Raw genomic sequence first — 27,172 nt, forward strand, 5'->3', positions numbered from 1 at the left:
GTAATGTGATTACCTGCTGGACTATCACTGACTGTTGGACACTGAAGGAGACAATAGGTGCTCCCCAAGGGAATGAAATGGTAGTAACAGTGCAGGCTTGCATACCTTTGATGATATTGTGAGAAAGAAAGAAAAAAGAAAGAAAGAAAGAAAGAAAGAAAGAAAGAAAGAAAGAAAGAAAGAAAAACTATTTTAAATTTAAATTACCACTTCAAATTGGAACCTATTCTACTTGCTATTGCAACATGTTTTTCCCGTTTCACTGACTAATAACACTGGTGTGAGGTGTCACTACTAAAATGACCCTGATTGGTTTATGCGTTAGCTAAGCCCGCCCCCTGTGTCATTTCATTGGCCGAGACTGTCTCGCTCTGACGTACTCTGAACAACAAATACACGTGTTTGTGCATCAAGATACAGACGGGAAACGACTATATCTAAGAATATCTACACACCTTTTGGACGGAACTGGACCTAACGCTACGCTGTGTACAAGACTGTGTTAACGTTTGGGAGATGATTTTTGCCTTTAGCACTTTATCATAGCGGCAGTCTGGTGCATTGGAATGTATAGGACAGAAAAAGAGGAAATACCAGAGAGCTGCTGCTTGTTGACAGAAGTAGCGACATAAACGTATTTGTTTTGCTTTTGAAAAATAAAATAATAATAAAACCCAACCAAGTGACAACAATGAAACCTCGTGATATTATAAAGGAGAAGAGCAGCATGTGGATATTTGGTTATGGCTCCTTAGTGTGGAAACCTGATTTTGCTTACAAAAAGAGCAAAGTCGGCTATATTAAAGGATACAAAAGACGCTTCTGGCATGGGGACGACTTTTATCGAGGGGACAAGGAAAAGGTAAGATTTGTAGATGCACTTTCCATTGAAACATTCATCTCTTATTATGTTGTATTGCTCTCCAGGTCATTCAAATGTTTGTTTTTTTTCCTGTTGAATGTATGTGTATAAGTATAGTATAAAAGTAATAATATAAGTATTTCTTGTTGCTGATGTGTGATTTGCATGTTCTCACTGTGTTTGTGCTCCTGCTCTCTACAGCCAGGCAGAGTGGTCACACTGGTGGAGGATCAGGAGGTGAGTGTGTCCTTGTTTTGGAAGCTCTCAATCAAGTTTAATCTGGTACACAGCATGCAGTGGTGAATTTTATTTCTATATCCCTACCATTATAGGACAAACCATAAAGGTGCCATAACTAATTCAGTTGGGTCAGTCTCAGAAAGGGTCCCCAGAAATTCATCCATCTCATTTTTTTCTTTTCAAACTGTGGTTGCTCGCTAAATACATATCATTGCCTTAGGTGTTGGCAGAATACTCATGTATTTGACATGACATGTATAAACATTATATACTTAATTCAGTCATGTTATGCTAATTACTGCATTTGCTTTCCCTGCAGGCTTGCACGTGGGGAGTGGCCTATGAAGTCACCGACTGCCAGATTGAAGAATCCCTTCAGTACCTGAACATGAGAGAGGTTGTTTTGGGGGGTTACATAACACAGATGGTAGAGTTCATCCCGAAGGAGAAAGGCCAGGGTTCGCTGTTGGCCCTTGTCTACATCGCTACTTCTAACAACCCCATCTACCTCGGCCCGGCCTCGGACAAAGAGATTGCCGCCCAGATTGCCATCTGCAGCGGCAACACGGGCCACAATATTGAGTACCTGATCCGCCTGGCGGACTTCATGAGGATCTCCTGTCCTGAGGTGGAGGACGAGCACCTCTTCTCCATCGAGGCGGCAGTTTTAAACATATTCAGTGACTGTGGAGGGATCAAACTTCTAGACCCAAAACCCATACTGTTGGGAGCTACATAAAAGACTCTACATCACAGAAATATTAATGTTTTTATACTGGGTGAAAGGAAAATGAAGTCCTGCGACATATGTTTAAGGGTATTCAGTGCTTGAAACAGGCCTACCTGATTTGACATTTAGGGTGGCTCACAATGTTTAGGTCATAAATTTACAGACTTATCTCATGTTACTCAGCACTCTACTTTTGAACTTCTCACTTTGACATCGTTCCACTCTGAAGACGGGGAATTTAAATACGTAGGTTATACATGCTGTTCCGCATATACATGTACTGTATAAAAACTCAAGAAGCGTTTGATGCTTTTAGAAATTCACACTAAGAGGTGACTTCTCTTTTTAAATCCTATGTTCTACACCTTTGTTGTAAAAGGGTCTCAAAAGTTATTGTTTACTGTGTTTTTAAAGATTGTTTTAATAAAAGGAAGGAAATTTGCTCACTTGAGTTTGATGAAGTGTATATATTTATGTCTGTGGTTGAATCCCCCACCCCTTCTTCCTCATGCTCCCATACCACGTGGCTGAGGAATGTACAGCTGTAGTGTCTGGCTCATATGAAACACTCCTTTCATCACAGAGCTGTTAACCACACAGGCCAAGCAACTTTTAGATATTTTTGTGCTGTTACACTGTTTTACAGACCTGCTCTGTTCAGTTCTTGTGTTCATGTCACAAACAGCAGGCTTGAAAAAACATTTTATTTCATGATGCCAGGATAACCAGGGTCTTTAACCTCTGAAGCTCTGGCAGACACAGTGGTGGGTCCATCTTTTTAAATTCCTGCTGTGAAGCCAAGCATTCCTAAAACCCATAAATTTTTATTTTAAAATCTAGTTTGGATCACACTGTTCCCAAAGACAACAACTATACCAGGGTGAAGTACATGCATATAAACTAATTCACAAACACAACGTGTAGTGGGTATTGTTATGTTTTACTCAGTGTAAAGAAACCTATAGGCAAACCTAAAGGAACCATCAAGCATTAAACATGCACCACTTGACCAGTGTAATGTCCAGTTCTTGTGTTGGGAGTAATGCCGTGTGCATTTGAGTGCGCACAGTCAGCTGTAGAGGAAACCACATGGAAGACTCCCTGATTTTACAGTACAGACAGAGTGTATAATTACCTAGCTGGGGGGGTGGGGGTGGGGGGTGCACATAGGGGTTTTCTCCCTGTCTGGTCTTTGATCACGTTGCAATAACATGTGCATAAGCCACAAGTCAGACTTTTTTTTTTCCTTTAAAAAAAAAAAAAAAAAGCAGTTTCTTCCATGGATAAGCACGCCCACGTTTTAAGCTGTACAGTTCTGTGGCACACTGTTCTACTTTCCTAGAAATCAGCTGAAAACTAGGTCAAAGGTTTGAGCTCTGGAAGCAACAGAGCAAAGGAATTTACACTTTACAAGAGGAACTCACATGTACAGAACATGTAATATGGACAGACATAGGAAGAACTGTAACCTGCCATTATATCAGTACAACACTGTGTCCAGTGGTTATCCTTTTACAGGAAACAATGATATAACTGATATATCGAGGATCTGTTGTTGCTCAATGACCATTTAAAAACAGTTTGACGCTCAGAACATTAAAAGCACACCGTGTGAGTCTTGATGGTGTTTTGAGGAAATGTTTTGTTACCAGTTGTGACAGCAAGTTGCTGGTACTGTTTTCACCTTGTGTGTGTGTCGTCATGGCAAACGTGATTTCGGAGGAAACCTACTGTAGGGGGAACTACCACAGAGGTTGTTGTCTGTCTGTCTGTGGACAGATTTTGTCACTGCAATGTTGTCGCAGCTGTGCCAGAATCAACACGAAACTTCATTGGTATGTAGTTGAGATCAAAATGACGAGTACTCATGTAATATTGTAATAACGACTACTGAGGACTCATGGGTCAGAATGTCATCATGTTTATGGGCGTTGCGGATGGTTTAATCCCATTGCAAGATTGTCACTAGTTTTCAATGAGATCATTCAGACAGAGAGTGAGTCAACAACGCAATGTTTTGACTGTGATCTTATGCAACACGACATGGTAATGTTGTACCTGCAATAAGTCCTGGTACAATAAAACAACAAAAAAATCTCCTGTCTCAGTGAACCTGGTGCTCTTTTTGCTTCCCGGTTCACACCCAACATTTCGTTTGTTCTCTCCACCTATTACCTCTGCCTACAAAGGTTTGTTTTCACCGGTCTCTGTTGGTTTACCAGCAGTGTTACGAAAAAAAAAAGCACTTAACTGATTTACGTTGAACTGGGTGGAGGGATGGGGCATGCGCTAGGGAAGAACCCATTAAATTTTTGGTGCTGATCCAGTGAAAGGGGCAGTTGCAAGAATTTGATTGAATTGGATTTCCTAAACATTGAGAGATTGGGCATATTGTAAGGACCATGATGTAAAAAAGCAGACATATTTGTGGTGTTGAGAGCTATGACTTTGTACAGGCTGGTACAGATCCAGATATCTGGATCTCACAGATAATCGTGTAGGATTGTTTGGCTTTGGAGGGGGTATGTGCCCTACTGAGTGCCATTCTAGTTTACTATGAAGTAGAATTTTTCTTTCTTATATGAAGTCTGGTCTACATTGTTTGACACTGGCCTTGGCGGAGGTAATCTCAACTGGGGTTTGCTATTTAAAAATATCCCCCATTTAATAATACTGAAAGCATGATCGATTTTAAGTTCTTTTAATTTGATGAGCCTCTATTCTTTCCCTGTTCTTCACCGTCATATAAAAACAATACCAAAGCTCAGCCTCTCCACCCATACTTCTTGGTACAAGTCAACACACATTCAGTGCCTTGTCAAACAATGTCAAAATCCCACTGTATGGAGAAAACTGCAGCCTCCCTAAACATCTACTGCTCTACAAAGCCTGTTATAATGTGTTTATGAAGGCTGACATAAGCATCTGAGCATTATGATTTACAACTCACTCTGGCACCTCTCATTAGAGCTATATCAGTAAAGATAAGTCAGTCAATAAATGTCCCTTACCACACTGTTATGGCTCCATGGAGAGGGGCAGAGGGAATATGAGAACCTGGGATCACCAGGATAGCAGATTCTTACTAAGTAGAGGAGCGAACATCATAACATGTATAACCATTATATACTTACTTTTCTCTACCGTGAATATTAAGTCATGTTACACTAACTACTGTGTGTCCACTGCCCTTGCTTTCCCTGCAGAATTGCACATGGGGAGTGGCCTATGAAGTCACCGACTGCCAGATTGAAGAATCCCTTCAGTGCCTGAACATGAGAGAGGTTGTTTTGGGGGGTTACATAACACAGATGGTAGAGTTCAACCCGAAGGAGAAAGGCCAGGGTCTACATCGCTACTTCTAACAACCCCATCTACCTCGGTCCGGCATTGGACAGAGAGACTGCGGCCCAGATTACCATCTGCGGCGGCAACATGGGCGACAATATTCAACCTGATCCGCCTGGCGGACTTCATGAGGATCTCCTGTCCTGAGGAGGAGGACGAGCACCTCTTCTCCATCGAGGCGGCAGTTTTAAACATATTCAGTGACTGTGGAGGGATCAAACTTCCAGACCAAAAACCCATACTGTTGGGAGCTAAAAGACTCCACATCAAAAAAATATTAATGTTTTTATAGGAAACTTACAATTCAAGAAGAGCTCACATGTACAAAACGTGTAATGTGGAAAGACATGGACAGAATTGTAACCTGCCAACGGTGTCCAGTGGTTGTGCTTTTACAGGAAACAATGATAAAACTAAAACTGATGGTGATACGGATATAGAGGAACTATTTGTTGCTCAATGACCATTTAAAAACAGCTTAATGCTCAGAACATTAAAACCGCACCATGTACTCAGTGCTTTCTATTTTGTTACCTCCGCCAAGAAGATTATGTTTGTTTGTTTGAAACACTGAGAGATAGGGCATTTTTCAACATTTTTGTCATTTTCTTGGGAAGTAATGTTTTGATCTTCGTCTAAACAATGATACATATTTTGGCCTTGGTGAGGGTACACAGTCTACTGAGTTCTATTCTAGTTCGATGAACTTTTATTCAGTCTCTGTTCTTCACTGTCTCATAAAAACAACACCAAAGCTCTCCATTGGTACAAGTCAGCGTGATACAAAGACACATTTAGTGCCTTGTCAAACTTGTCAAACAATGTCAAAATCCCACTGTATGGAGAAAACTGCAGCTTCCTCCAAACATCTGTTGCGCTATAAAGGCTGTTATAATGTGTTTATGGAGGCTGACATAAGCATTTATTTATTCATCTATTTGCAGTGAAAGATCACTTACGCTGCATTGGAGCATTATGATTTACAACTCACTCTGGCACCTCTCATTGGAGCTATATCAATAAAGACAAGTCAATCAATAAATGCCCCTTACCACACTGTTACGGCTCCTTGGAGAGGGGCAGAGGGAATATGAGACCTTGAGGTCACCAAGCAGCAGTAGCAGATACTTACTAACAGAGACAGGAAAACATTTCCATATATTTGACTTTGTCCATCCTTGGAACATCTTCAGTGGATATGCTATAAAACCCAATAAAATCTTCAATAAAAAGCTTAATATATTGACTTAAAATCAAAAGTAACAACACACATACATGGATGGACTGAGCTCCCTATGCACTTTGAACCCCTAATCAACATTATTACCTGAGGTCACTCGCTCTCCACGAAAAGATGTCAGTCATTATCTTCTCAACAGAGCATACACACTGATTATGAGGAAAATACACAATACGGCAAAGTGGGGGACAGAGGTCATGTCCTCAGGATGTGTGTTTGGTCTATCACCACCCAGTATAGTGGTCACACATTCCGAAAACATTATTCCTACTAATGCATTTTGGAGCCTTCACCTGCATGCTAATGTGTACCCAGCCTGAACCTTGACCTCTGACCTTGGCTTGGTCAGTGCGGGGCTGAAGGTCGGCCCTGGAAGTGTGTTAAAGAGAAAGTGATTGGGCCACTAATGGAGGCCATCCGCTTTAGAGCCCTATAGCCCTCTCATATTGAGAGTTCAGCTCCGTCCGCGCTGAGGGTCACCTCACCCCTCTCTGGGCTCCTGCCAGTGGACATGAGTGCTGTGCGGTCATGGAGGCCACTTCACCACAAGAGGAAGACTGTCCATTAATAGGGCACAAACAATGGCTAATGATTTGGCTGTAAAGCACATGCCGTCTTTCGCCCCTCGATCAATCAACAAATAGAAGCTGAAACTAATGCTCCAGATGTTATATATTTTACTAAAAGAACTGGTTTCTTAGATCAAAAGACTGAATCTGTTTTCTGGCATGGGCAAGAGCTTCTGCTGTCCTCGTTTCATGACGCAGAAGGGATACAGCAGTTCAGGCTCATCCATCATTGTGCAATCATAAACACTATTCTTTAATCCATTCATCATCACCAGTGGTTGATGTGGAAATTCTTTCTTCTCATCTAAACAGAAACATGACTCACACCCACTGGATCTTTTAATCCAATCTGTTTGGAGCAGGACCGGGGACTGAACCAGGCTTGACAAAATTAAAGCTCCAGCCAGGGAGCTGCCTCCTGCTTCATTAGCCTGCTCTATCCCTGAGGAATGGCACTTTTGCTGCTCTTAATTTCATTTCCCTAATCTCATTTACACTCAGACCCACCACAGCTGCCCGGGCATGGCCGAGGGGTGTCAGGCCCTGAGGGATAAATGGCTCTGTGAGTGTGTCTGCGAGTGAACTTTTTTTATCTGTTTCAACTTGAAACATTACAAACGCTGCACTGTATAAACATGAGCTGAGACTTTATTGTCCTGATGATAATTATTAGTAGATATACCATGTTACACACTATAACTAACACTAATTGGACAGGAATTCACATTTACCTGTGATCTGGAGCCTATGTTGTATTTGTCTGGTGAAGGATCAGCATGCTCTCAAGGATCCTTCTGTTGTGACATCCAGGACCACAAAGCTAGAAATTTTCCCAGGAGGTCGTTATATCATTAGGTTTCATGACACATAATGGCCAATAAAACATTTTATCAAAAGCATATTTGAGTTGACAGTAATATTAATGGGAAGAGAGGTAACAGGGTGTGTACATGCTCCCAAGTTTGCTTTGCAAGAATGCCAGGAAATATCTGAGTCCAACTCAATTAGGCAGTGCAAACTTCTTTTACTTCTGCAGATGGCTCAGTATGAGCACCCGCAGGTGCAAACGTCTAAGTGTGTTGTTTGATGAAGGCCTGCTCCACTTTGGCAGCATGCACGCCAGCAACTGCTGTAGTTATCACATGCTGCGAAGTCAAATTAACCTCTTGTGGTGTTAACATTATGAAGGCAGAACAATTGAGTGAAGCAGGTGGCATCCAGTGCCAAGTGCAGCGCTACAGTGACACCGCTAAAGTTACTGTTGTTCATCTCCTTAAGTTTGTCTGAATGCCCACAAATAATGCATTCTATTATTTATCTGTCAGATTAGATTTTCACTTCTGTCTCATGTATAAATCAGTCAAGACAGTAAAGTGCAATCTCTCTGCTGAACTGCCTCGTTGGGAGGGAATGCGTAAGAGACACTAAGGGTATCGGTGCAGATACCATCACACCCTGTGCCTGGAGGAACAGGTGAATGTTTTGATAAAAAACACACACTGTGTTTGTATGGCAGACTGTGCCACAGACGATTGGGCAACTCACTAAAGATGTCTTTAACATGGTTGGCTTACTTAGTGAATGATGTTATCTACACTGTGGATGTCAACACATGCCAAAAATAAAATGGTTGCGCAATACCCCCCCACCCACCCCCCACCCAAAAAAGGTCACACCAGAAGAAGTCTGACACATTGGCAGTTGCTAAACATGAACAGTGAATTCTGGGGAACAGCAAGGACGTCATGAAACAGTGGTAAAAACAGTGGTTTAAAATAGTGGTGTGGTGTAAATATTTCCTCGAATGAATGCGTTATACTTCCTAATTGTTTGGGTTCCCGCTAACCCCACCACTGTAATAATAATAATAATAATAATAATAAATTATTTAAATATCTGCTTTCTTTTGTTATAATGAGACCATAATATGTAGAAAAGTATTGAAGTGGTAAACTTTCCCTTTATCACTAACTTTACTTGCACATTTAATGTAGGTGACAAAATACTGAAAATATAAAGCACCGTTATTACACAATGTTTTGAAGGTTTTATGGGCATATATGTCAATTTCTTTGCTTATAAGTCTAACAAAGAAATGTATATTATGTGTGTATGCCCAACATAGTGATGTTATTTATTTTTGGGATCATCTTGTCAAGACAAAGTACTGTCAAGAACAATCACAGATACAGAGTCTATGAAAATCAGCTGTATTTAACAGTTTGAAGCTGGAGTGGACTTAATGTCTACTGTCCACTGTCCTCAGTGGAATGAGGCTCTAAAGTGGATGTAATGCAGATGAGAGATGAGGCTCCAGCCCCCCCTGTTGGCGGATACATGCTGTATTGGAAACAGCAAGCACAACTTAAAAGTTAAACTTTGATATGCTTAACCAAAACTGCACTCTGTAATAACACATCATACTTGGGCAATACAGATGGGGTGGCTGACTGGTATCATGCTTTATGATGCATGATGCATATGTCATCAGTATTCTCTCTACCTGACCCTGCTGGGACTTTCAAATCATAACAACAAGACCTTGTGATTTATGAGTCCTTGTTGGACTTTCTTACCCAATGCTTAACTTTGACGTTTTGACTTTAAAGATGGCCCTGACATTATGACGACTCCAAGCTCTCAGGTACTATGACTCACTTTCTTAGCCTGAATCAAAAGGCCCTGGAGGTTTCCTGCCATTTTTCTCTGGAGTGTTTTCTCTCAAAGAACAGGAAAGGGAGCTCTGTTTCCCACACACTCACAGAGGTTCGATATCAATGCCATTTTTTCGACTGCAGCCCGCAGTCAAGCAGCTGCACAGTCATTGTGACAGTCTCTGTGCTGCAAAACACTTAGCTAACAATGCTGCAGTTTTTAGAGGGAAACATATCTTTGCTAGAGTATAATTATAACCCCACCTTAGCACATTTTAACACTAATTATAAGGTTTCATTTCATTCTATTCTGATGAAATTTACCAGAAGCTTATTTCATCTTCTAATCACTCCTTTTATCTGGAACTAATTGTTAAGTTTTGCTAAACTTGTGCAATGAAAAGGCATTTATTAAATGCAAAAGTAAAAAAAAAAAAAAAAAACAATCTCACCAACATGACATTTGTTCCTGTTCCTTAAGTGTTTACAAACATAAACAAGCTTCACACAACACTTTTTTTTTTATTCCAGTGTGAGTCAAATGTTTCCTAATTGTGTAATAGCAAATAATGATGCTTTGTGTTTGTTTGGAAAGTTTTATCCCTTTGAAAAGATCATGTTCTCATGTTAATCAGCCAATTGCGACAGAATTTCCTGTTTAAATAGATTCTAATCATGCTCTGCAAGAACATATGCTGCTGTGTGGATTGATGTGGAGCCAATTGAAACTAAAATAAAAAGAAAACACAGATGCTTCAAAGGCCAAAGGGTGAGATCCCTGTTGATATTGTTATCAGTTCCCTGTAATGCCTGGGATCAAACATTCAGACGCTGAGTTACTGATGTTTTTATTTGTATGTGAAATTATTCTGATTTGTATAGCTTTGTAAGAAAAAAAAATCTTCAGTTCTAAATCTTTTGTACTTTTCATGCAAATCAGTAATTTAAACTATAAGGCTAGACTCAATTACTCATGACAAAACCTGTGCCATCACACCTGACCCACTTGGAAACAATGAGCATCAGGTTTTTCCTGATGTTTTGTAAATCTGTGACTGGACGACATTCTCTCTCACTAACATAGTCATCAGCTATGACTGGGAAACAACTTAAACAGCAGTTAGAGTATTATGAGGCTCATCACAGACATGCACAGACACGTGTAGGCCTGGAACCAGGTGACGCTGTATTCAACATGGAAATCCACACTGTAATTCCCAGTCTTGGGAAACACGTCACATAGGAAGTTTACTAACCATTTAATTTGCTGTGGAAATTTTTTTGCAAGGCACCTTATATATTTCCTAATAAAATTTTGTTTTATATTGATCTGCATTCTACTTCTGCTAATTAGCTGCTCAGTTTAACATATACTATGATAATTATTATTTAATTTTTGTTAGAGGAAAGCTACACTTTGGGAAATACATTTTCTTGCTGGAAGCTAGAGGAGAAGACTGATACCGCTTTCATGTCTGTACAGTAAATATGAAGCTACAGCAAGCAGCCGGTTAGCTTAACACGAAGACTGGAAACTGGAAAACAGCTAGCCTAGCCCTGTCCAAAGCTAACAAAAATACAAAAGCGACTTAAGATTATTCATTTACACGGTACTTCCGTCATTTTTTTGGTAAGAGCAACTTCAGTTTTTTTTTTAAGTTAGTATGCTTGACGGCGTTGAGTGACGTCATGAATAGCGTGGGATCATGGGAGTCGTTGTCTTCACCACCGTTACCGTAAACTTCTCCCGTTTTGATTTCCTTCTGTGTCAGTCGTTCAGGAGACGGACCCGGTGATTATAACCGTTAAAAACAATGACTTAGTTATTTTCACATTTAAAGTCAGTGTTTTGTACAGTGGACACGAGAGTCAGGGAAGGGTTGCTACTAACCTTTGTTCCTCAGATTGTTTCTCTGATAACTTCTGAACCAGACGTTCAGCAGGTTTTTACCGGCAGACGAATTAACCGCAGAGGTGTCCTCCACGAAGAACGGACCAGGGTATGACAGCCGGTAAATGAATAAAGCAGCTTCACTTACAAAAGTTACAGATTCGCAGATGCTCTTTGGCAGACACAGGGCAGGTTACCAGCAGCCGGGAACTGAGCTGTCTAACATTTGCCTGTTTTTTTTGTTGTTTTTAGTGATAACTTAAGATCCAGACGTCCGATGACTAAAATCCTTCATCTGGTTAAAATATATAGTTGAAAACGACCAAGATGTTAAAAGTGTATGTGGCTAAAAACTACTTCTACAAAAGTCCATTTTGAGCTTCTGGCAGGCAACCACAACTCTGACCCATGTACATAGTGGATATGATGTCATTGATAGGCGACAGAATGACATCTACATAATCACTTTTCTTTTTTTTTTTTGAGAATTGCTGGAAACATTTGGGATGATGTATGTACACAACTCAAAAAATATATAACAGGACTAGTCATTTTAGATATTTTAATGTGGAAAAGTTCCACATTGTAACTTTAAATGTGTGTTAAATCTAATATTTTACAAATTAATGTGCATATTCCTCTTGTCACCACCAAGCCGATCAATGCAGGGATTCTTGTCTGACAGTTTTGGAGCAAGTCTATACTGTGTATCCCACGTGGGACAGAGAACTGACCCCCTGTGATGCTCTCTGGAGGGTACAAGGGGGATTAGTCCACTGCTCCTGGACCCCTGCCAGGGTTTAATGGAGCAGTAGTAACTAAATTGACAGGGATGCTTGCTGGCCAACAAAAGCCCCAAAACACTCAGGCTTTACTTAAAAACTGGGACAGGCTGGTTTACCCTAAGCTGGTTCACATCCAAATGATACAATACTTGTTATGAAATTGATTCAGATTAACTGCAAATGCACTGATCCAACAAAAAAGGCAAGGAAGTATATCCGATTCACACGATCACAATGTATTCACAGTCAGAGTTTATGCTTTCCTGCAATAACTGTTGGCTGCAAGTCAAGAATGTGAACAGGGGTCGGCTAGGAGGTAGGGCAGAGGTGGGAGAGATCCACAGTGGTCTGGATTCCCATGAATCACTTTGTGAAGTGACCACAAGGTGCTAGAATTCGAGTTGACCTGGGAGGGGGGCTGTATCCTGTTGCCAATAAACTGGAGATATACACGGTATGACTCTCATGGCGAAACCCCACCACTCAAACCAGTGCTCTGGGTAATACTGTATAAGTAGTATGAGGATAAATGGGAATTTAACTTTAACTTTAACACTGAAATAGCTCAACAACAACAACAACAACAATTGGATGGATTGCTATGAAATCTGATGCAGACATTCATGTTCCACAGAAGATGAATTCGAAAGACTTTGGTGATCCCCTGACTTTTCCTCTACCACTAACATAAAGTTCACATTGTGGTTTTGATCGTTATCGGGTGTTTTTGTTTGGTAGCTTTTACTACTCCTACTACTACAGCCTCAGAGCTGTTAGCATGGTTGTAGATCCTTAGCGGTAACATGCTGTGTATTTGTAGGCCTGCTACAAGCGTCTGGAATGTGAAACTTGTTCAGGGAGTAATATTTAGTGGCTCAACATGCACATATGTTGAAATGTGGCGCATCAGTAAAGGGGTTAAAACTGCGTCCCAAGGGTTCAACACAAGGCTTCAAGATAATCCACCGTCGACTATGTTTTGTGTCCAATTCTACCAAGCAGGTCAGAACCTTTGACATTGGGCTGCAAACATTGTCAAAGAGATTACATCGAATATATGTAAAGCAAGTGACACTGTGTCCCAGCCGTGACCCTCAAGTAACACCTAGGAACTAAAGAAGGCGAGGGAAAGCGTTTCCATTATGTGGGGTCTCAGTATGATGGAGGCACCCATCCCTATCTAATCCTCACCACTTAAGAGCCTAGGCAGTATCTACTTAAAGGCACATTATGCAGGAAATGTTATGCAAATGGCTTGTTTATCGCCTCATCTCTGTGTTAGCCACTTGTTTTGTGCCCCTGTCTATAACGTGCCATGCTGATCTCTGGCTTAGGGAGGAGCATAATCTTTTAACACCTATCTGGCAGATTTTTCTATTGTTGTTAGATTTGATATGTGACTGAAACTTCAGTCAGATCCCGCTGCTTACTTTGTAACAACCAGAGCGATGCTTGACGGGAAACGTGAGGGGGTATTTGGCTGCATCTTATAGTTTATCTTTGTATAAAATTTTGGTCAGTCAGCATGAGCAGAATTTTTTTTGTGTGTGTGTGTGCTGTGTGTAGATTGGGGCCTCTCCTAAACTGCACACACTGAGAGACCCTTACTAAGCAGATTACCTCCATAAATCTGTGTCAGGATACATTTCTGCATGTCTAGTCATGCAAAATGAGAGAGAGCGTGAGAATGCAGACACAAAACATGTTTACAGTAACAGATACACATCCCTATCTTTAGTCACTGAGCTACAGTTTAAGTCATCAGCGCGTTGCTGACATCTGCTGCACAAATTAAGGTACATGCAAACCTTGCAAACAGATTTGCATTCAGTTTCACAATGCCTGTATTTGCATTTGTAGCACTGAAGAGCAGCTTACTGGTTGATCTATGATGATAAAAGAAGCTGTTACAGGAAAAGAATCTTTGGATGTAGAGATATTTAAAGGCTGTTTCCTGTGTTTGACATTTACCTTGGATTAAGGAACCGCATTGTGACTCACAGCTGTCAGAGGTGTAGCATGGGAGTCGAGCTGGCAACACGATGTGTGTTTGGAAGGTGGGGTGGTTGGGGGGGGTGGGGTGGGGGGGGGGACCAGATGTTGTCGTCCTACCATGGGGAATACACTCTATCACTCACACCGCAGGTGGTGGGAAAAAGGGGGAGAGAAAGGGAGAAGAGAACGAGTGAGTGAGAAACAACGGCAAACAGGAAGCAGGGACCTTACAACACAATGCTCGCACAGTTTCCTGCAGGCTCAGACAGATAAGGAACAACACTTTGTTTAAAGCTGTATTTTCACCCCCAAACATTTCCCGCTCTCTAAAACCACATCTTACAATGCTTGTGCAAATCTTTTGCTACAGCTGTGATATTGTGGAGCAGAAAATGTGGATTGTGAGTTCTTGAGTTTGAGCAAAAAATGAACAAAGCCTCCTCCTTAATGTCTCAAAATAATATGAGCAGGTGAGTTTTGTAAAAGCAAAAATACCAACAGTAAGACAATGGTACTATTATTGCTATTATCGGTACTTCACAAGGGTAAGGGCCAGGCACAGAAATACAGTGTGGTGATGGTCTGAAGGCTTGATCATAAGCAAATTTGACTATGTGCATCAACACCTGCACATGTCTTAACACCAATCATAAATCCCACAGTTGAGCAACAAAAGCAGTTCCGTAAAAAGAGGCAGGTGTTGGTGTTTTGGTCAAAACTGAATATGTTGATGCTGTTATTATTGCTATTATTACTGATTCTATTATTGTTGGTGCTAATAGTAGTAGTGCAGTGTAATCTGTAAAGTGAATGTTTATATTTCTGAACCCAGTCACCCTGGAAAAGACAGGATGAAACATGGCACATGAAGTTTCTGCTATAAAAATCAGCTGGTGACAGTCTAACAATGCCCCCCTCAGCTGTGCTCTTTGCCCTTTCACATGAGAGAGTAACGCTGCCTTCCAGTGCCTTCACAACACTGAATTTTGTTCTAATGCAACCAAATGTGGAAGTTTAAGATTTCTGTAACGCAAAGTTACTGTGATATGATGTTTTTCACTCATCAATCATCAACCTTAAAGAAGAAAATGCAAGAGGAAACTGACGGCTGTGCCTGGATGAAGCACAAGATTGATACAAACAAGCAGAGGACGCTGGAGCAACACTTCCCTCTATTGACCAACATCTGTATTACACCCGTTACTGCATTAATTCAGTCCAATTGCACCAGCGGAGATAAGTTTTTTTTAAAGAAAACCACATTATCGCTTCTCATTTATGAGGGTTGGCTTTATTTATATGAAGATATAAAGTTAAAATAGATAGTTAAATTTATATATTTAAAAACAAGAGTCTAAGTTGGCTGATCTATAAATAATAGTATCTATTCCTTCATAATACTGTACTGTTTTTAAGGTCAGATGAGCTGGCCTTTGCTAGTGGTCAGCCTATCTTGGTGGGAGTGACTATGTAAATCTCCATCAAAGGGAAACAGTCAAAGAGCTGGGGGGGGTCACTCCTCTGATTGGGCGCCTTTGTTCTTTCAAATCGAGGTGTCCTCCAGCCCCTGGGGGAGCGAACATCTTTTACTGTAACACTGCACTCCTGCATGGATTCTCAAACTGCTGGGATAATGGAGTAATAATACAAGGAAAGATGGCGCAGGCCTGTCAGAGACATGATAAACCAAACAGACTGAGGGAAGAGCTGAGCTGCATGCTGGTTGGCGATGGAGCTGTGGGGAAGACCAGCATGATCATCAGCTACATCTTCAATGGATACAACAGCGAGTACAGACAAACAGCTTTTGATGTTTTCACTGGTGAGTTAAGGTTATTTTGTTTAAAGGTCAACAGCTGCTGGACTCAGAAATAAAACTTATATTCATTTCTACTCAACTTCCAGGTATGGTTCATGTGAATGGCATCCCAACTCGAGTTAAACTGATAGATACAGCTGGTCAGGTAAATTTTCCGCACCACATTATGATTTCTTTCACAGACCAGTTTTAGTCCTCTGCTCCTCATCTCTCATCATTTGATCTGTCAGGAGGAGTTTGGCCACCTCCGCTCTCTGTGCTATGCCCATGTGGATGTCTTTGTCATCTGCTTCAGCCTGGTCAACCCTGTCTCCTTTGACAACATCACCTCCAAATGGATCCCTCAGATCCGTGCCGGCAACCCAACTTCTCCCATCGTTCTTGTTGGAACTCAATCAGACCTTCGCCACAATGTGGACGTCCTTATTCATCTGGACCAGCGACGCACCAAACCAGTTCACTTCAGCCGGGCCAGAAGGCTGGCACACAGGATCAGAGCTCATGACTATGTGGAGTGTTCAGCTCTAACACAACACAATCTCAAAGATGTGTTTGATTGTGCTGTGTCTGCTGCCATTAAGCACAAGAACACTGGCACTAAATCTAAAAAGCTCGGCCTGCTTAGACGTTTAAAGACGTTTTGTGATTGTGGATGGAGGAAAATCTTCAGATACATCTGATGTGGAATCAAAGAGTGGAGAGCTTGGTGGACACTGTTTTAAGTTTTTTTTTTGACAAACTATGCATTTTTATTGAAACATCTCTCTGCAAAATGTGGATTGTGCACTTTAAGAACTGGACTTAAAGCCTGTGTTGACATCCATGCTTATTCTGTAAGAAATGTGATCATCACTGTATTAAGAAGGTTATATATTCTGCTCTTTTCCCCTTGCTGTTCTTGGTTTCATGTTTTGTGTGTTGCTGTTCATATTTTTGTGTGTGTGAGTAAAGGTTTTGTAATAAATGCACTACAGTGTAAGACATATTCCTGTTCTTTCTTTCAATCATTGAAAATGGCTTTAATGAATAAATCTAAAAGACTTCTGTAGATCCTGCAGTGGAAGATACTGTCAGTGAGGAAATGGAGGGAAAACACAAAGTGCCATTTGGGACAAATGGTCACCTGCTGATACTTTGAAGTGCTACTTTACAAGACAAAAGCCATTTAAATCCGTCCTCTGTTTGAAAGCTTACTGTATGTTGAGGCATGTTTCCAACAATTAGGCAACTTTTAAAATACCCACCCATGTGGAATTTTCTTAGATACAATGATGATCAAGATTTTAAATTCATTAAAATTTACTGAACACTTTGTCCAACACTTACTCAAACGATCAAACTATTTGATTTTGTTAATTTTCTCAGAGATCATTTCCTCAGTTTTATATCATCAGTATTATCATATGTACTTTTATACCACAGAAGATTAGAAAAACAAACAAAGAAATAACCGAGTATAAGAAGTTAATATAATATGATATAATATGATATAATATAACGTAATAATAGATTGGCAACTGCACAGAACACAAACAGGGCGGCCTGTCTCGTAGAACTACGTTTCCCATCATGCAACCGCACTTTCACCATCCTCTGACCCTGTGACTGAAAATACTCTGATCAGCTGATCTGACCTGGCAACAAAATAACGTAGCTAGAGAAGAAATCTGCCAGGGAGGGGACTGAAGAACAAAACAATGACACTGCTCGGAAGGATTCAAACAGAGTAACACTTTTAAAAGACTTTTTAAACGTAATCGCACGGATTTGTCTCTCGTTTTAAAGTAAAAGAGTCCGCGGATACCTCAGCTTTTGACATCGACTGGTTGTTGTTTTTGTTGATATGTTGTTACAGCTCACTTGACAGACCGGAGGCTAGCTGCTTGTTTGGACGGCTATGAACTGTTAGGGCTTGGTGGCTCTCTAATTACAGCTTTTCTTTGGAAAAAGTTAAAGCAGTCCGACGAAACTAGCTAGCTGTAAGCTAAGTATTTATGTTTGCATACCAAATAGTCTACCGAGTTTGCTAGCGAGCTATTGAGGGTCAGTTTGCTAGCTAGCCTGTTGTTAGCATCAACATTTGTACATTCATCTCTTCAGGGAGAGTTCATTGTCTTGGTCGGTACACGCTACCTTTACAGGTTTCTGTGTTATTTCATAGTTTTATTCGCTCACTTATTTTATGTTATGCTGCAGCAATTTGCTAACCTCAATGCACGAACACGTTAAGTGTTAGTAGTAAAAAGATATCAGCTGTAATTCAAGGAGACGACTGTTCCTATTTCATTGCGTCACTGTTAGTTGCACTAAATTACATTAATAAACCTGTTTTTAAGTGTTTAAAATTTATGAAGTTATTTTTCATGCGAAATCTAATTTGATTAATTGTATGTATTGTTGTTGAGACTTCGTTGTTAAAGTCAGTGAATCATCAGGCCTATTAACATGCAGCTGTTATAAGTTGATTTAGTCACTGTATTTGGTCATTTCAGCTTAGTTAAGTAATACCATATGTTGTGCATTTTTCATTAACTGCTATTGGAAATAGCTGGTGCTGTTGCCAAAGCTGTACCAATAAGCATTGCTCAGTATTCAAGTTGACCTTGTAGGAAACGATGAGTGGGCATGGCTCATCTTCAGAAAAGGGAGTTAATACAAGTCTAATATGTCAAGAAAGTTATGCCTGTGGTGGCTCTGAGGAGGCTGCATTTGAATGTGATGAATGCAAAAGCCTGCAGTGTGTTCGTTGTGAGTTTGAGCTCCACAGTCAGGAGCATTTGAAGAGCCATGAACGGGTTCAGATAGGTCCGGGACATGTCCCTTACTGTGACAACTGTAAAGGAGGTAATGGAGACAATGGCAAACGCCATAGATCCGTGGTCCGCTGTCAGAACTGCAAAGTTAACTTGTGCCAAGACTGTCAGAAGCGCACCCACAGTGGAAGCAACAAGAAAAAACACCAGCTCACATCTTATCCTCCACCACCCAAACGTGCAGAGGTCAACTCTGTCCAGACACCTGTTCAGCCTGCTGTTCAAATCGCTGATGACATCAAATCTCAGAGAGCAAAACTCCTGGAGAAGGTTTCCAGTTTTCTCTTGGTTGATGAGAATGAGGAAATGCAGGTGAGGAACAGAATCAAATATCAAAATGTCTCTTCGCTTTGTGTACACTTGTACTTTTTAAAAAAAACATTTTAAGTAACTTATTTCCACCTCTCTCTTGTTCTTTCAAAGATAAAAGATGAAGCTTTGTTTATGAAGAGCCTGAACTGCGACCCCGACCAGCTGCTGAAGGTGGTGTCAATCTTTGGTAACACAGGAGAGGGCAAATCTCACACCCTCAACCACACATTCTTTATGGGGAGAGAAGTGTTCAAGACTTCTCCCACACAAGAATCGTGTACAGTGGGTGTGTGGGCGGCATTTGACCCCATCCACAAAGTAGTGGTCATCGATACGGAGGGGCTGCTTGGAAACAGTTCCAAACAGGGCCAGAGAACCCGTCTGTTGCTCAAGGTACTCGCCATCTCCGACCTCATCATTTATCGCACCCATGCTGACCGTCTTCATGATGACCTCTTCAAGTTCCTTGGGGACGCCTCAGACGCCTACTTGAAGCATTTCACCAAGGAGTTGAAGGCCACGACGGCCCGCTGTGGCCTGGATGTCCCACTGTCCACCCTGGGCCCTGCGGTGGTTATCTTCCATGAAACAGTTCACACTAAGTTGCTTGGCTCAGGTAAAATATCTCGCCACTTCTATTCTAAGAAATATAATTACTTCATCTGTTAAACATGTATTAGACAAGTTAGACCAGCACATTGTGACTGTATCGCCATAAATGTAGGCCTGCATCACTGTAAAGGATGAGAGGCAGTCTCTTTAAAGTAAACTAAAGGTTAAACACAGCGGATAGTTACAGGTTTAGCAAATAGCTTGCATTGTTTCTCTGCCTTTCATCACTGGAGGTAGCAATCGGCATTCCAACTTTATAAGAAATGTGTAAACACTGCTTCTTGAACTAAACCGAAAACTGTGTCAGTGAAGTCAAAAATGACACATACTTACAACTGTAGTTACACGCTTGAATGATAATACCAGGTTTTCTGTGTTTTAGTCCACTTGCTACAACTCAAACTTTACATTACTGTAAAACATGCAATTTTAAAAGTTTTTTTTTTATAACTACCATGCAGCCACTGGGTTTTATTCAGTTTGCAGTGATATGAAAATCAACTTGCAGCGACTTGCAGTTTGCTTCAGTTAGGGAAATCCCCCATAGTGAGCATTTTATTTATTTAGCTACCCTATGTATTTAGCCAGGAATGTCCCATTGAGATACAGGATGTCTTCTTCTAGGGAGTCCTGGCAAGATGGCATCACAAGCAGTTTCACATTGAAAAAAACAACAACAACAATTTCACATTAAAACACACACAATACATAAAAGCAACATAAGAGAAATAGCAAAAGAAGAAAGGCATACAAGCCATACTATCAGCATCATACCTGCCTATATGTTATTGCTGAAAGGTGTAAATACAGGTTATTGTAAGAACTCTGCTCCATTTCCATTCAGCAATAAAATAACTGACAAATAATAAAAAAAAAAGCCTGATGTTCACTGTGGTGCATTACCACACTCAAGTAGGTTGCAAGAAAAGAATCACTGCTTATGAAGGAGAAAAGTGCATTCAAAACATGGTATGTTTTGGTGTATAAAGTACACATGATTTGTTGTAAATGTGCTAAAACATGATAGAAAACTGGCATGAGCCTTATAGACTTCAGACAACAAATGTAATGAGCTACATGTGATCTTTTGAACTGATGGCTACAACTTTCTCAACACGTTGATATTTCAGGAATGCAGTGTTTTTCTCCCTTATACCAAAATGGGTACAAGTAGAATATCTGCAGTAATACCCTCTCCATCTTTGTGTTGTTTTAGATAAGTCATCCGAGTCGGTAGATCGGCTGCTGTTGGAGCGCTTCCGGAAGCTTTCCCGTTTTCCAGAGGCCTTCAGCTCTGTCCAGTACTGGGGCACTCAGACTCTCAGCCCACCTACCGACTTCCGTGGCCTGCAGAATAAACTGGAACAGCTCCTGGATAACAACGCCACCCGTTCTCCACGCACACCTGTGGTCATCTTCAAAGCCCTGCAGGTAGGGCTGGATAAAGTCTACTGGCCTCCAGTTTGCTTTTAACTCATTTGTGGTTATATTTTGCCTTACTTGTTGCAAATCAAAAACTGTAAGTTTGTACGTTTTCTGTTCTTATCTGCTGATTCCGTCCTGCAGGCACTGAGTGAGCGCTTCAATGGGGAGATTACAGGTGAGCTGGTAGCTCACAGCTGCTTCTTTCCAGATGAGTACTTCACCTGCTCCAGCCTTTGCCTCAGTTGTGGGTCAGTAACTCTTGTCTTCTTTATCCATTTTCATCTAACATTCATTCTCTTGCTGTTTTTAGTTATTTTTACATTATAACTTCTGCTCTAGGTCTGGCTGCAAGAACAGCATGAACCACTTGGGAGAAGGAGTGTGCCATGAAGCGAAGCATCGCTGTCGCTACTCCGCTCAGTACGATAATCGCATTTACACCTGTAAGGTAAGAACAATAGCTCACCTGTATCACTAAGATAGACCTGGGTTGTCTCTTTATACCATTGACTTTGTAATTACTCTTGTTCCCTGACTAATGAACCTGATGTTAAAATCATTGTGTGGTGCATCACCTCAGGCTTGCTATGAAGGAGGAAAGGAAGTGATAGTTGTCCCCAAGACCTCAGCTTCCTCAGACTCTCCATGGATGGGCCTTGCCAAATACGCTTGGTCTGGGTGAGTAGCAGGGGAATGACCTGCAGGGTCACATGTAACTAGGGTTAGGTTAGGCTTATGTTACCTTTCCAGAGCCCAATTTTAGCACCGGTGTTCCAGACTCTGAACTAAAATCTAATTTTTCTGTTCACACTAACCTACATGTACCACAGCAAATCATACCTTAAACGCACGTAGTAACATTTTCACATATTTTGACAGAGTTGTACATTTGTGTGTGTGTATGTTCAGGTATGTTATTGAATGTCCCAATTGTGGAGTGATCTATCGGAGCCGTCAGTACTGGTATGGGAACCAGGACCCTGTGGATACAGTTGTCCGCACTGAGATCCAGCATGTATGGCCAGGGGTAAGAGGAACAAGCTATTTCATTTATTTAACCAACATTGAATGTTGGTTAAATAGGTCTAGAATTACACATATTGATAACCATCATTTACTGATGTAGAAAAAAACCTGTCTTCTATTTGCAGTCGGATGGCTTTTTAAAGGACAATAGCAATGCAGCACAGCGCCTTCTAGATGGAGTCAACCTAGTGGCCCAGTCTGTGTCAGAGCTCAGTGTCAAGCCTGCCAAGGCCGTCACCTCTTGGCTGACAGATCAGATCGCCCCAGCCTACTGGAAACCCAACTCCCTCATCTTGGTGAGTGACACTCAGCCCCACCCTCTGCCACCCGCCACCAACAGCCAAGTCAACACTTTAGTGTCCAGGGGGATGTTTACTGTCTGGTGTTCTGTGCCTATTACACATGTCTATGTTTGCAGGTCACAAGATAAAACTTGGATGGACTCGGATTGCATCCTCCTCCCTCTAGCTCTTGGTCAATAACAGTGTCTGTTGTTATTTTTCTCCTGTGTAAGGTGTGCCATAAGTGTCATGCAGTCTTCCAGGACAACGACACCAAGCATCACTGCCGTGCCTGTGGGGAGGGTTTCTGCGATGGCTGCTCTTCCAAAGCTGCACCCGTCCCTGAGAGAGGCTGGGGTCTTGGCCCTGTCAGAGTCTGTGACGTCTGCTTCGAGCAGAGAGCCACATATGCAGGTACACACTCCCTCAATAATGTCAAATGTCCCCTGTTTTTCGTCATCTGTGTGTTATGAAGCCATTGATGTTGGGTGTTTTGTGACTTGAGCAAAGATATTTTCTTTGTACAGAGCTGCTTGAAGCAGAGCTTGAAGAGGAAGAAGGTGGAACCCTGGCCAGGAAGGTTGGAGAGGCAGTCACCAACACCATAGGGGTTGTGGTGACTGCTATTGACATCCCACTTGGTGAGTGCTGCCCAAAACAAACCTAAAGAGGAATGTTATGTAACCAGGGTAAATGACCCAGTAAATGTGAGTGTATGGATACAATGCCCTCTGGTGGCAGAGGTGTATCATATTTATGTACAGCAAGAAAGAGAAGCAATGAGGTCTTGTTTCTAGTTTGAGCTCTCCAAGATGTTATGCAGGAGCCGGCAAAGCCCTCCTTATAAGGAATATGGGATGAGCTAATAACCTAGTTGTAACAGAACCTGTCCATTACCAAAAAGTTCACAGGTCTCTTTTAACTCATTGTAAAACATGCAAATGTCACAGATCAAAGAAACAATTGATATGACTAATGTGTTGAAAAAATACTCTCAGACAAATGACATTGAAATAATCAGGTTTTGTCTGTTTCATTAAGCAGGGGTTCAAATGCAAAATTTGCATTTGCCTTTAATGTGTTATTCTTGCCAGCTAAATGTTTACAGGCCATTTCCATTTCATTTTATGAGGCTTCCAGCTATAAATTACCTTTGCTATTTATCTTGCAGTTGCTTACATGACAGATCTCAGTGACTGCTCAGTATTGCTCACTTCCATACTCTGCACTTACATCGTGACTGCACCTTGGTCCTGTGTTTATGAAAATAACATTTTTATAACAACTAATATGAGAAGCTTCTGTAAAGAAGATCCAAAAACAATTACTACTAAAGTACATTGATCAATATGTTTTTGATAACCTGATATCCTGCTGAAAACTTCTCCATACCCAACACCATCCCAAAAATACCCCAGAGCAAGGTCTGCTCCAATCACAACAAAATTAGCCTTCTTATTTACAAATCCAAATCTTGTTTTTGTGTTTCCATGGTAACTGGATCCAAGACAGCTAAGGATTTCATTTTACCTGGAGTTTCAGTGCATTTCAGACAGTAGTGAGGAGTAGGCAGCATGAATAAAGCTAAAATAAAGCATTGATAACTGAGATTTGAAAGTGTTTTAATATCAACAGTAGAGGCAGAAGTTATATAATACTTGACTGATACAAGTAAAATATTTTAAATACTGTGTGAATACAAATGAATGGAGGTACTGCAGAGTAAAACTAAGTGTAATGGAAGTGGCACATCAAGTGTATGCACCTCTAAATTAAAGGAATAGTTCGGCATCTTGAGAAATACGAGTTTTACAGAGGTTTATGTCGTTGCCAGGCGACCGGCGGAGACTCCAGGAATGAAACAGATTTAAACATGACATGACATTTAGATATGACATGCTAATTAGTGAGCTTTGTAGGCACTAGTACGCAGGATGTATTACCTTTGGACAGAGCCAGGCTAGCTGTTTCCCGCTGTTTCCAGTCTCAATGCTAAGCTAAGCTAACAGACGTAACTGTGATATTGATTTTTTTGTCCACACTATAAAGTTTAAAGTGGCTAAGTGACTTAAATGACTACAGTGTGTGTAGTAAATGTAAAACACAAACTGTTACCTTACACCACAAACAATAAGTGTTTATTTGTGTTGTGTTCCCTGTAGGCCTAGTGAAAGATGCAGCCCGTCCTGCCTACTGGGTGCCTGACCAGGACATCCTGTCCTGCCACAACTGCCAGCGCGAGTTCACTGCCAAACTGTCCAAGCATCACTGCCGTGCCTGTGGCCAAGGAGTGTGTGACGACTGCTCCCCAGAGCGTCGCCCGGTTCCTTCACGGGGCTGGGACCACCCCGTGCGCGTGTGCACCAGCTGCAACCAGAAACCTGGAGAACTTTAACAGGGACGGCCTTCCTTCCTCAGAGCACCGGAGAGAACCACTCACTCACTCAGCTCGCAGTCTGTCACTGCTTTACCTCCGTTACTCCAATGGTTCTGTCTTGTATCTGTGGCAAGGAAGTTTTTAGGCATATATATATATATAGGACATTTAGCAGATTTGGGATTTCTGAGTTCCTGTGGCCTTTGTAGAACAGCCAGAACATGTTAGTTACTTGACTGAGTGTGAAACCTGCATTTCCACTCTGATTATTCACAGAGTGAATATTTTGATTCTTATCGACACAAATCCCTGATTTTACGTTAAATAAGGCTGTTCAGCTATTTTTCTACTATCAGAAAATATTAAAAAAAACATTTAAAGAATATTAGATAGTTGAGAACCCCATGCGGTTGGTGTGATTAGTGTCCAGCAATTCTTATTATTGAGCATTGTTTTTCTGATGTAGTACGTGTAATCGCAAGGGGATATTTTACATCCGTGCAGGTATAACTGCAGGCTCCATTGCATGCTGTATTGCAACATTTTAGTTTTTGCACTAAGCCTTTTTCAGCTGTTATAGGCTGTTGCTTACGATGGCCAAAACCCAGATATCCAGTCTGTCCCAGACTGAGCTGAAATCTAGGGTTCTAGAGTGTGGATATCTGGTGTGCCAAAAATCATTCAGGTCACTGTATATCTGTGCTGGTATAATGTTTATATTTTATCATGTACTTTGTGGTTGTATGAAGACATAGAACTATGTTAGAGGAGTGTACATTTGAAATGTTGAAAATTATTTATGTATTGAAGAAAAAAAAAAAATTACTTATTAGCACTCTGGCATGCATGACAGTCTGAGCGATCCATGGCCTTTTACTTGTTCAGAGGACAGTCTCTGAATAAACCTCACTATTTCTTTTACCAAGCGTGTATACATGCTATGAAATGTAGGTATTTAATGTTCAAATTTGTTTTCTTGACACCTTGATTTTAATTGTTTTTTAAATATTTACAGTTGATGTTTGCTAGGGTGTATGGATATTGTTCTGCAGAACTGAGTAATATCCACATTTGTCTTCAAACCAGTTTTACATGTTACATTCACGCCTCCAAGTCTGACAGGATAAGAACTCCTTGTTCAGCTCATCACAGCTAGTTTGTCCGTTATTTTACATCTGTTATTGAAAGATATTGTATATTTTATTTTTCTGTTTTGTTTGACATTAGTTACTATGTAGATATTTATGTACTTTGTAGTGACCGTATCTGAACCACCCTTTCTCGCCATAGTTTTTTTTTTTTGTCTTTCAGCATTACACAGAAAAACAGATGCTCAAATGTGGCAATGATGAGATATTGAACCATATTTAGTGACTGAGAGCTTTAACTTGTCTTGCATCATTACTTTTTTGTTATTGAGTAATGAGACTGTTACGTGTGGATATCATACAAAGCACAAGGTGATGCCTTTAACACATATGCTTGTATTTTATTGTTAAAAATGAGAAAAAAAGGGTCTGTCGATTGTAAGCTTTGTAGATAAAGTTAATTCTCCCTTTGCTCCTTACGTGGAACTTTTTGGTTCTGATGTCTGATGAGAAGATGTTGTGTCTGCCTTGTCTCAAAATAGATTTATCTGTCTGAATGTTGCATCACACACACCCTCCTCTGAGATTCTAATATTGCACAGGATAGAATAGGAAATACATCATGTCAGATCACTTGTACTGGACTTCATTCCCATGCAAATGTGTGCAGTCTGTTGCTTCAGATATCCTTTGTGGTGTCCAGTCTTCGACTAGGTTGGGTGCTACTATGAACACTCACCTACACACTACAAATCAAGCAGGAATGATCAATGCATTTTAAAATGTTGGAAACTAACTTGAAACAGTGATGTGTGTGGACACTTGCTGAATTGGTGGAAGATTTGCATATGATTAAAGTTGTATCAGCTCCCGTCTGTCAAAACATAATCTGAAATTGCCTCCATGTCTTTAGTGTGTGTGTGTGTGTGTGTGTGTGTGTGTGTTTGTGTTTTAAATCTCCCTGTGTCATACCACTTACTGTACTGTATGTGGGAGGAATAGATCGTGTGCACGCCTGTGCATTATGAGCTCTGCTTCCTCTCCTCTCCAACACTTCAGCCCCGGATAAAGTGAGGGAAAATTATTTGCTTGGTGCTTATTGATG

General features: G+C 41.0%; 3 protein-coding genes and 1 pseudogene across 3 annotated transcripts; all 4 read left to right on the plus strand.

The window, feature by feature from the left end:
* The first annotated feature begins 129 nt into the window (after positions 1-129).
* LOC111225503 (glutathione-specific gamma-glutamylcyclotransferase 1-like) lies at positions 130-2,288 on the plus strand. The gene is made up of 3 exons (XM_022750420.1): positions 130-862; positions 1,064-1,099; positions 1,422-2,288. Exons 1-3 carry the CDS (start codon positions 692-694, stop codon positions 1,839-1,841), a joined length of 627 nt encoding a protein of 208 aa, XP_022606141.1. The 5' UTR covers positions 130-691; the 3' UTR covers positions 1,842-2,288.
* A 1,986-nt stretch (positions 2,289-4,274) lies between these two features.
* On the plus strand, positions 4,275-7,571 carry LOC111225969 (annotated as a pseudogene).
* A 3,778-nt stretch (positions 7,572-11,349) lies between these two features.
* LOC111225971 (rho-related GTP-binding protein RhoV-like) lies at positions 11,350-16,813 on the plus strand. The gene is made up of 5 exons (XM_022751040.1): positions 11,350-11,379; positions 11,576-11,655; positions 15,868-16,136; positions 16,220-16,278; positions 16,364-16,813. Exons 1-5 carry the CDS (start codon positions 11,350-11,352, stop codon positions 16,811-16,813), a joined length of 888 nt encoding a protein of 295 aa, XP_022606761.1.
* Positions 16,814-17,784: 971 nt separating this feature from the next.
* LOC111225703 (zinc finger FYVE domain-containing protein 1-like) lies at positions 17,785-27,148 on the plus strand. The gene is made up of 11 exons (XM_022750725.1): positions 17,785-19,258; positions 19,370-19,874; positions 21,087-21,301; positions 21,437-21,543; positions 21,635-21,743; positions 21,876-21,973; positions 22,205-22,322; positions 22,447-22,617; positions 22,836-23,016; positions 23,130-23,243; positions 24,765-27,148. Exons 1-11 carry the CDS (start codon positions 18,749-18,751, stop codon positions 24,995-24,997), a joined length of 2,361 nt encoding a protein of 786 aa, XP_022606446.1. The 5' UTR covers positions 17,785-18,748; the 3' UTR covers positions 24,998-27,148.
* Positions 27,149-27,172: the final 24 nt, after the last annotated feature.

This window comes from Seriola dumerili, unplaced genomic scaffold (genome assembly GCF_002260705.1).
Source record: "Seriola dumerili isolate Sdu_G_001 unplaced genomic scaffold, Sdu_1.0 BDQW01000149.1, whole genome shotgun sequence".
Taxonomy (NCBI): domain Eukaryota; kingdom Metazoa; phylum Chordata; class Actinopteri; order Carangiformes; family Carangidae; genus Seriola; species Seriola dumerili.

Excerpts from the sequence above, each read along its gene's own strand:
- LOC111225503 (XM_022750420.1), top strand. The coding sequence starts at position 692 with ATGAAACCTCGTGATATTATAAAGGAGAAGAGCAGCATGTGGATATTT. Across the intron at positions 863-1,063 it reads ATCGAGGGGACAAGGAAAAG|CCAGGCAGAGTGGTCACACT; the intron begins GTAAGATTTGTA and ends TGCTCTCTACAG. Across the intron at positions 1,100-1,421 it reads CACTGGTGGAGGATCAGGAG|GCTTGCACGTGGGGAGTGGC; the intron begins GTGAGTGTGTCC and ends CTTTCCCTGCAG.
- LOC111225971 (XM_022751040.1), top strand. The coding sequence starts at position 11,350 with ATGGGAGTCGTTGTCTTCACCACCGTTACC. Across the intron at positions 11,380-11,575 it reads TTGTCTTCACCACCGTTACC|ACGTTCAGCAGGTTTTTACC; the intron begins GTAAACTTCTCC and ends CTTCTGAACCAG. Across the intron at positions 16,279-16,363 it reads TGATAGATACAGCTGGTCAG|GAGGAGTTTGGCCACCTCCG; the intron begins GTAAATTTTCCG and ends TTGATCTGTCAG.
- LOC111225703 (XM_022750725.1), top strand. The coding sequence starts at position 18,749 with ATGAGTGGGCATGGCTCATCTTCAGAAAAGGGAGTTAATACAAGTCTA. Across the intron at positions 19,259-19,369 it reads ATGAGAATGAGGAAATGCAG|ATAAAAGATGAAGCTTTGTT; the intron begins GTGAGGAACAGA and ends GTTCTTTCAAAG. Across the intron at positions 23,017-23,129 it reads GCAGAGAGCCACATATGCAG|AGCTGCTTGAAGCAGAGCTT; the intron begins GTACACACTCCC and ends TTCTTTGTACAG.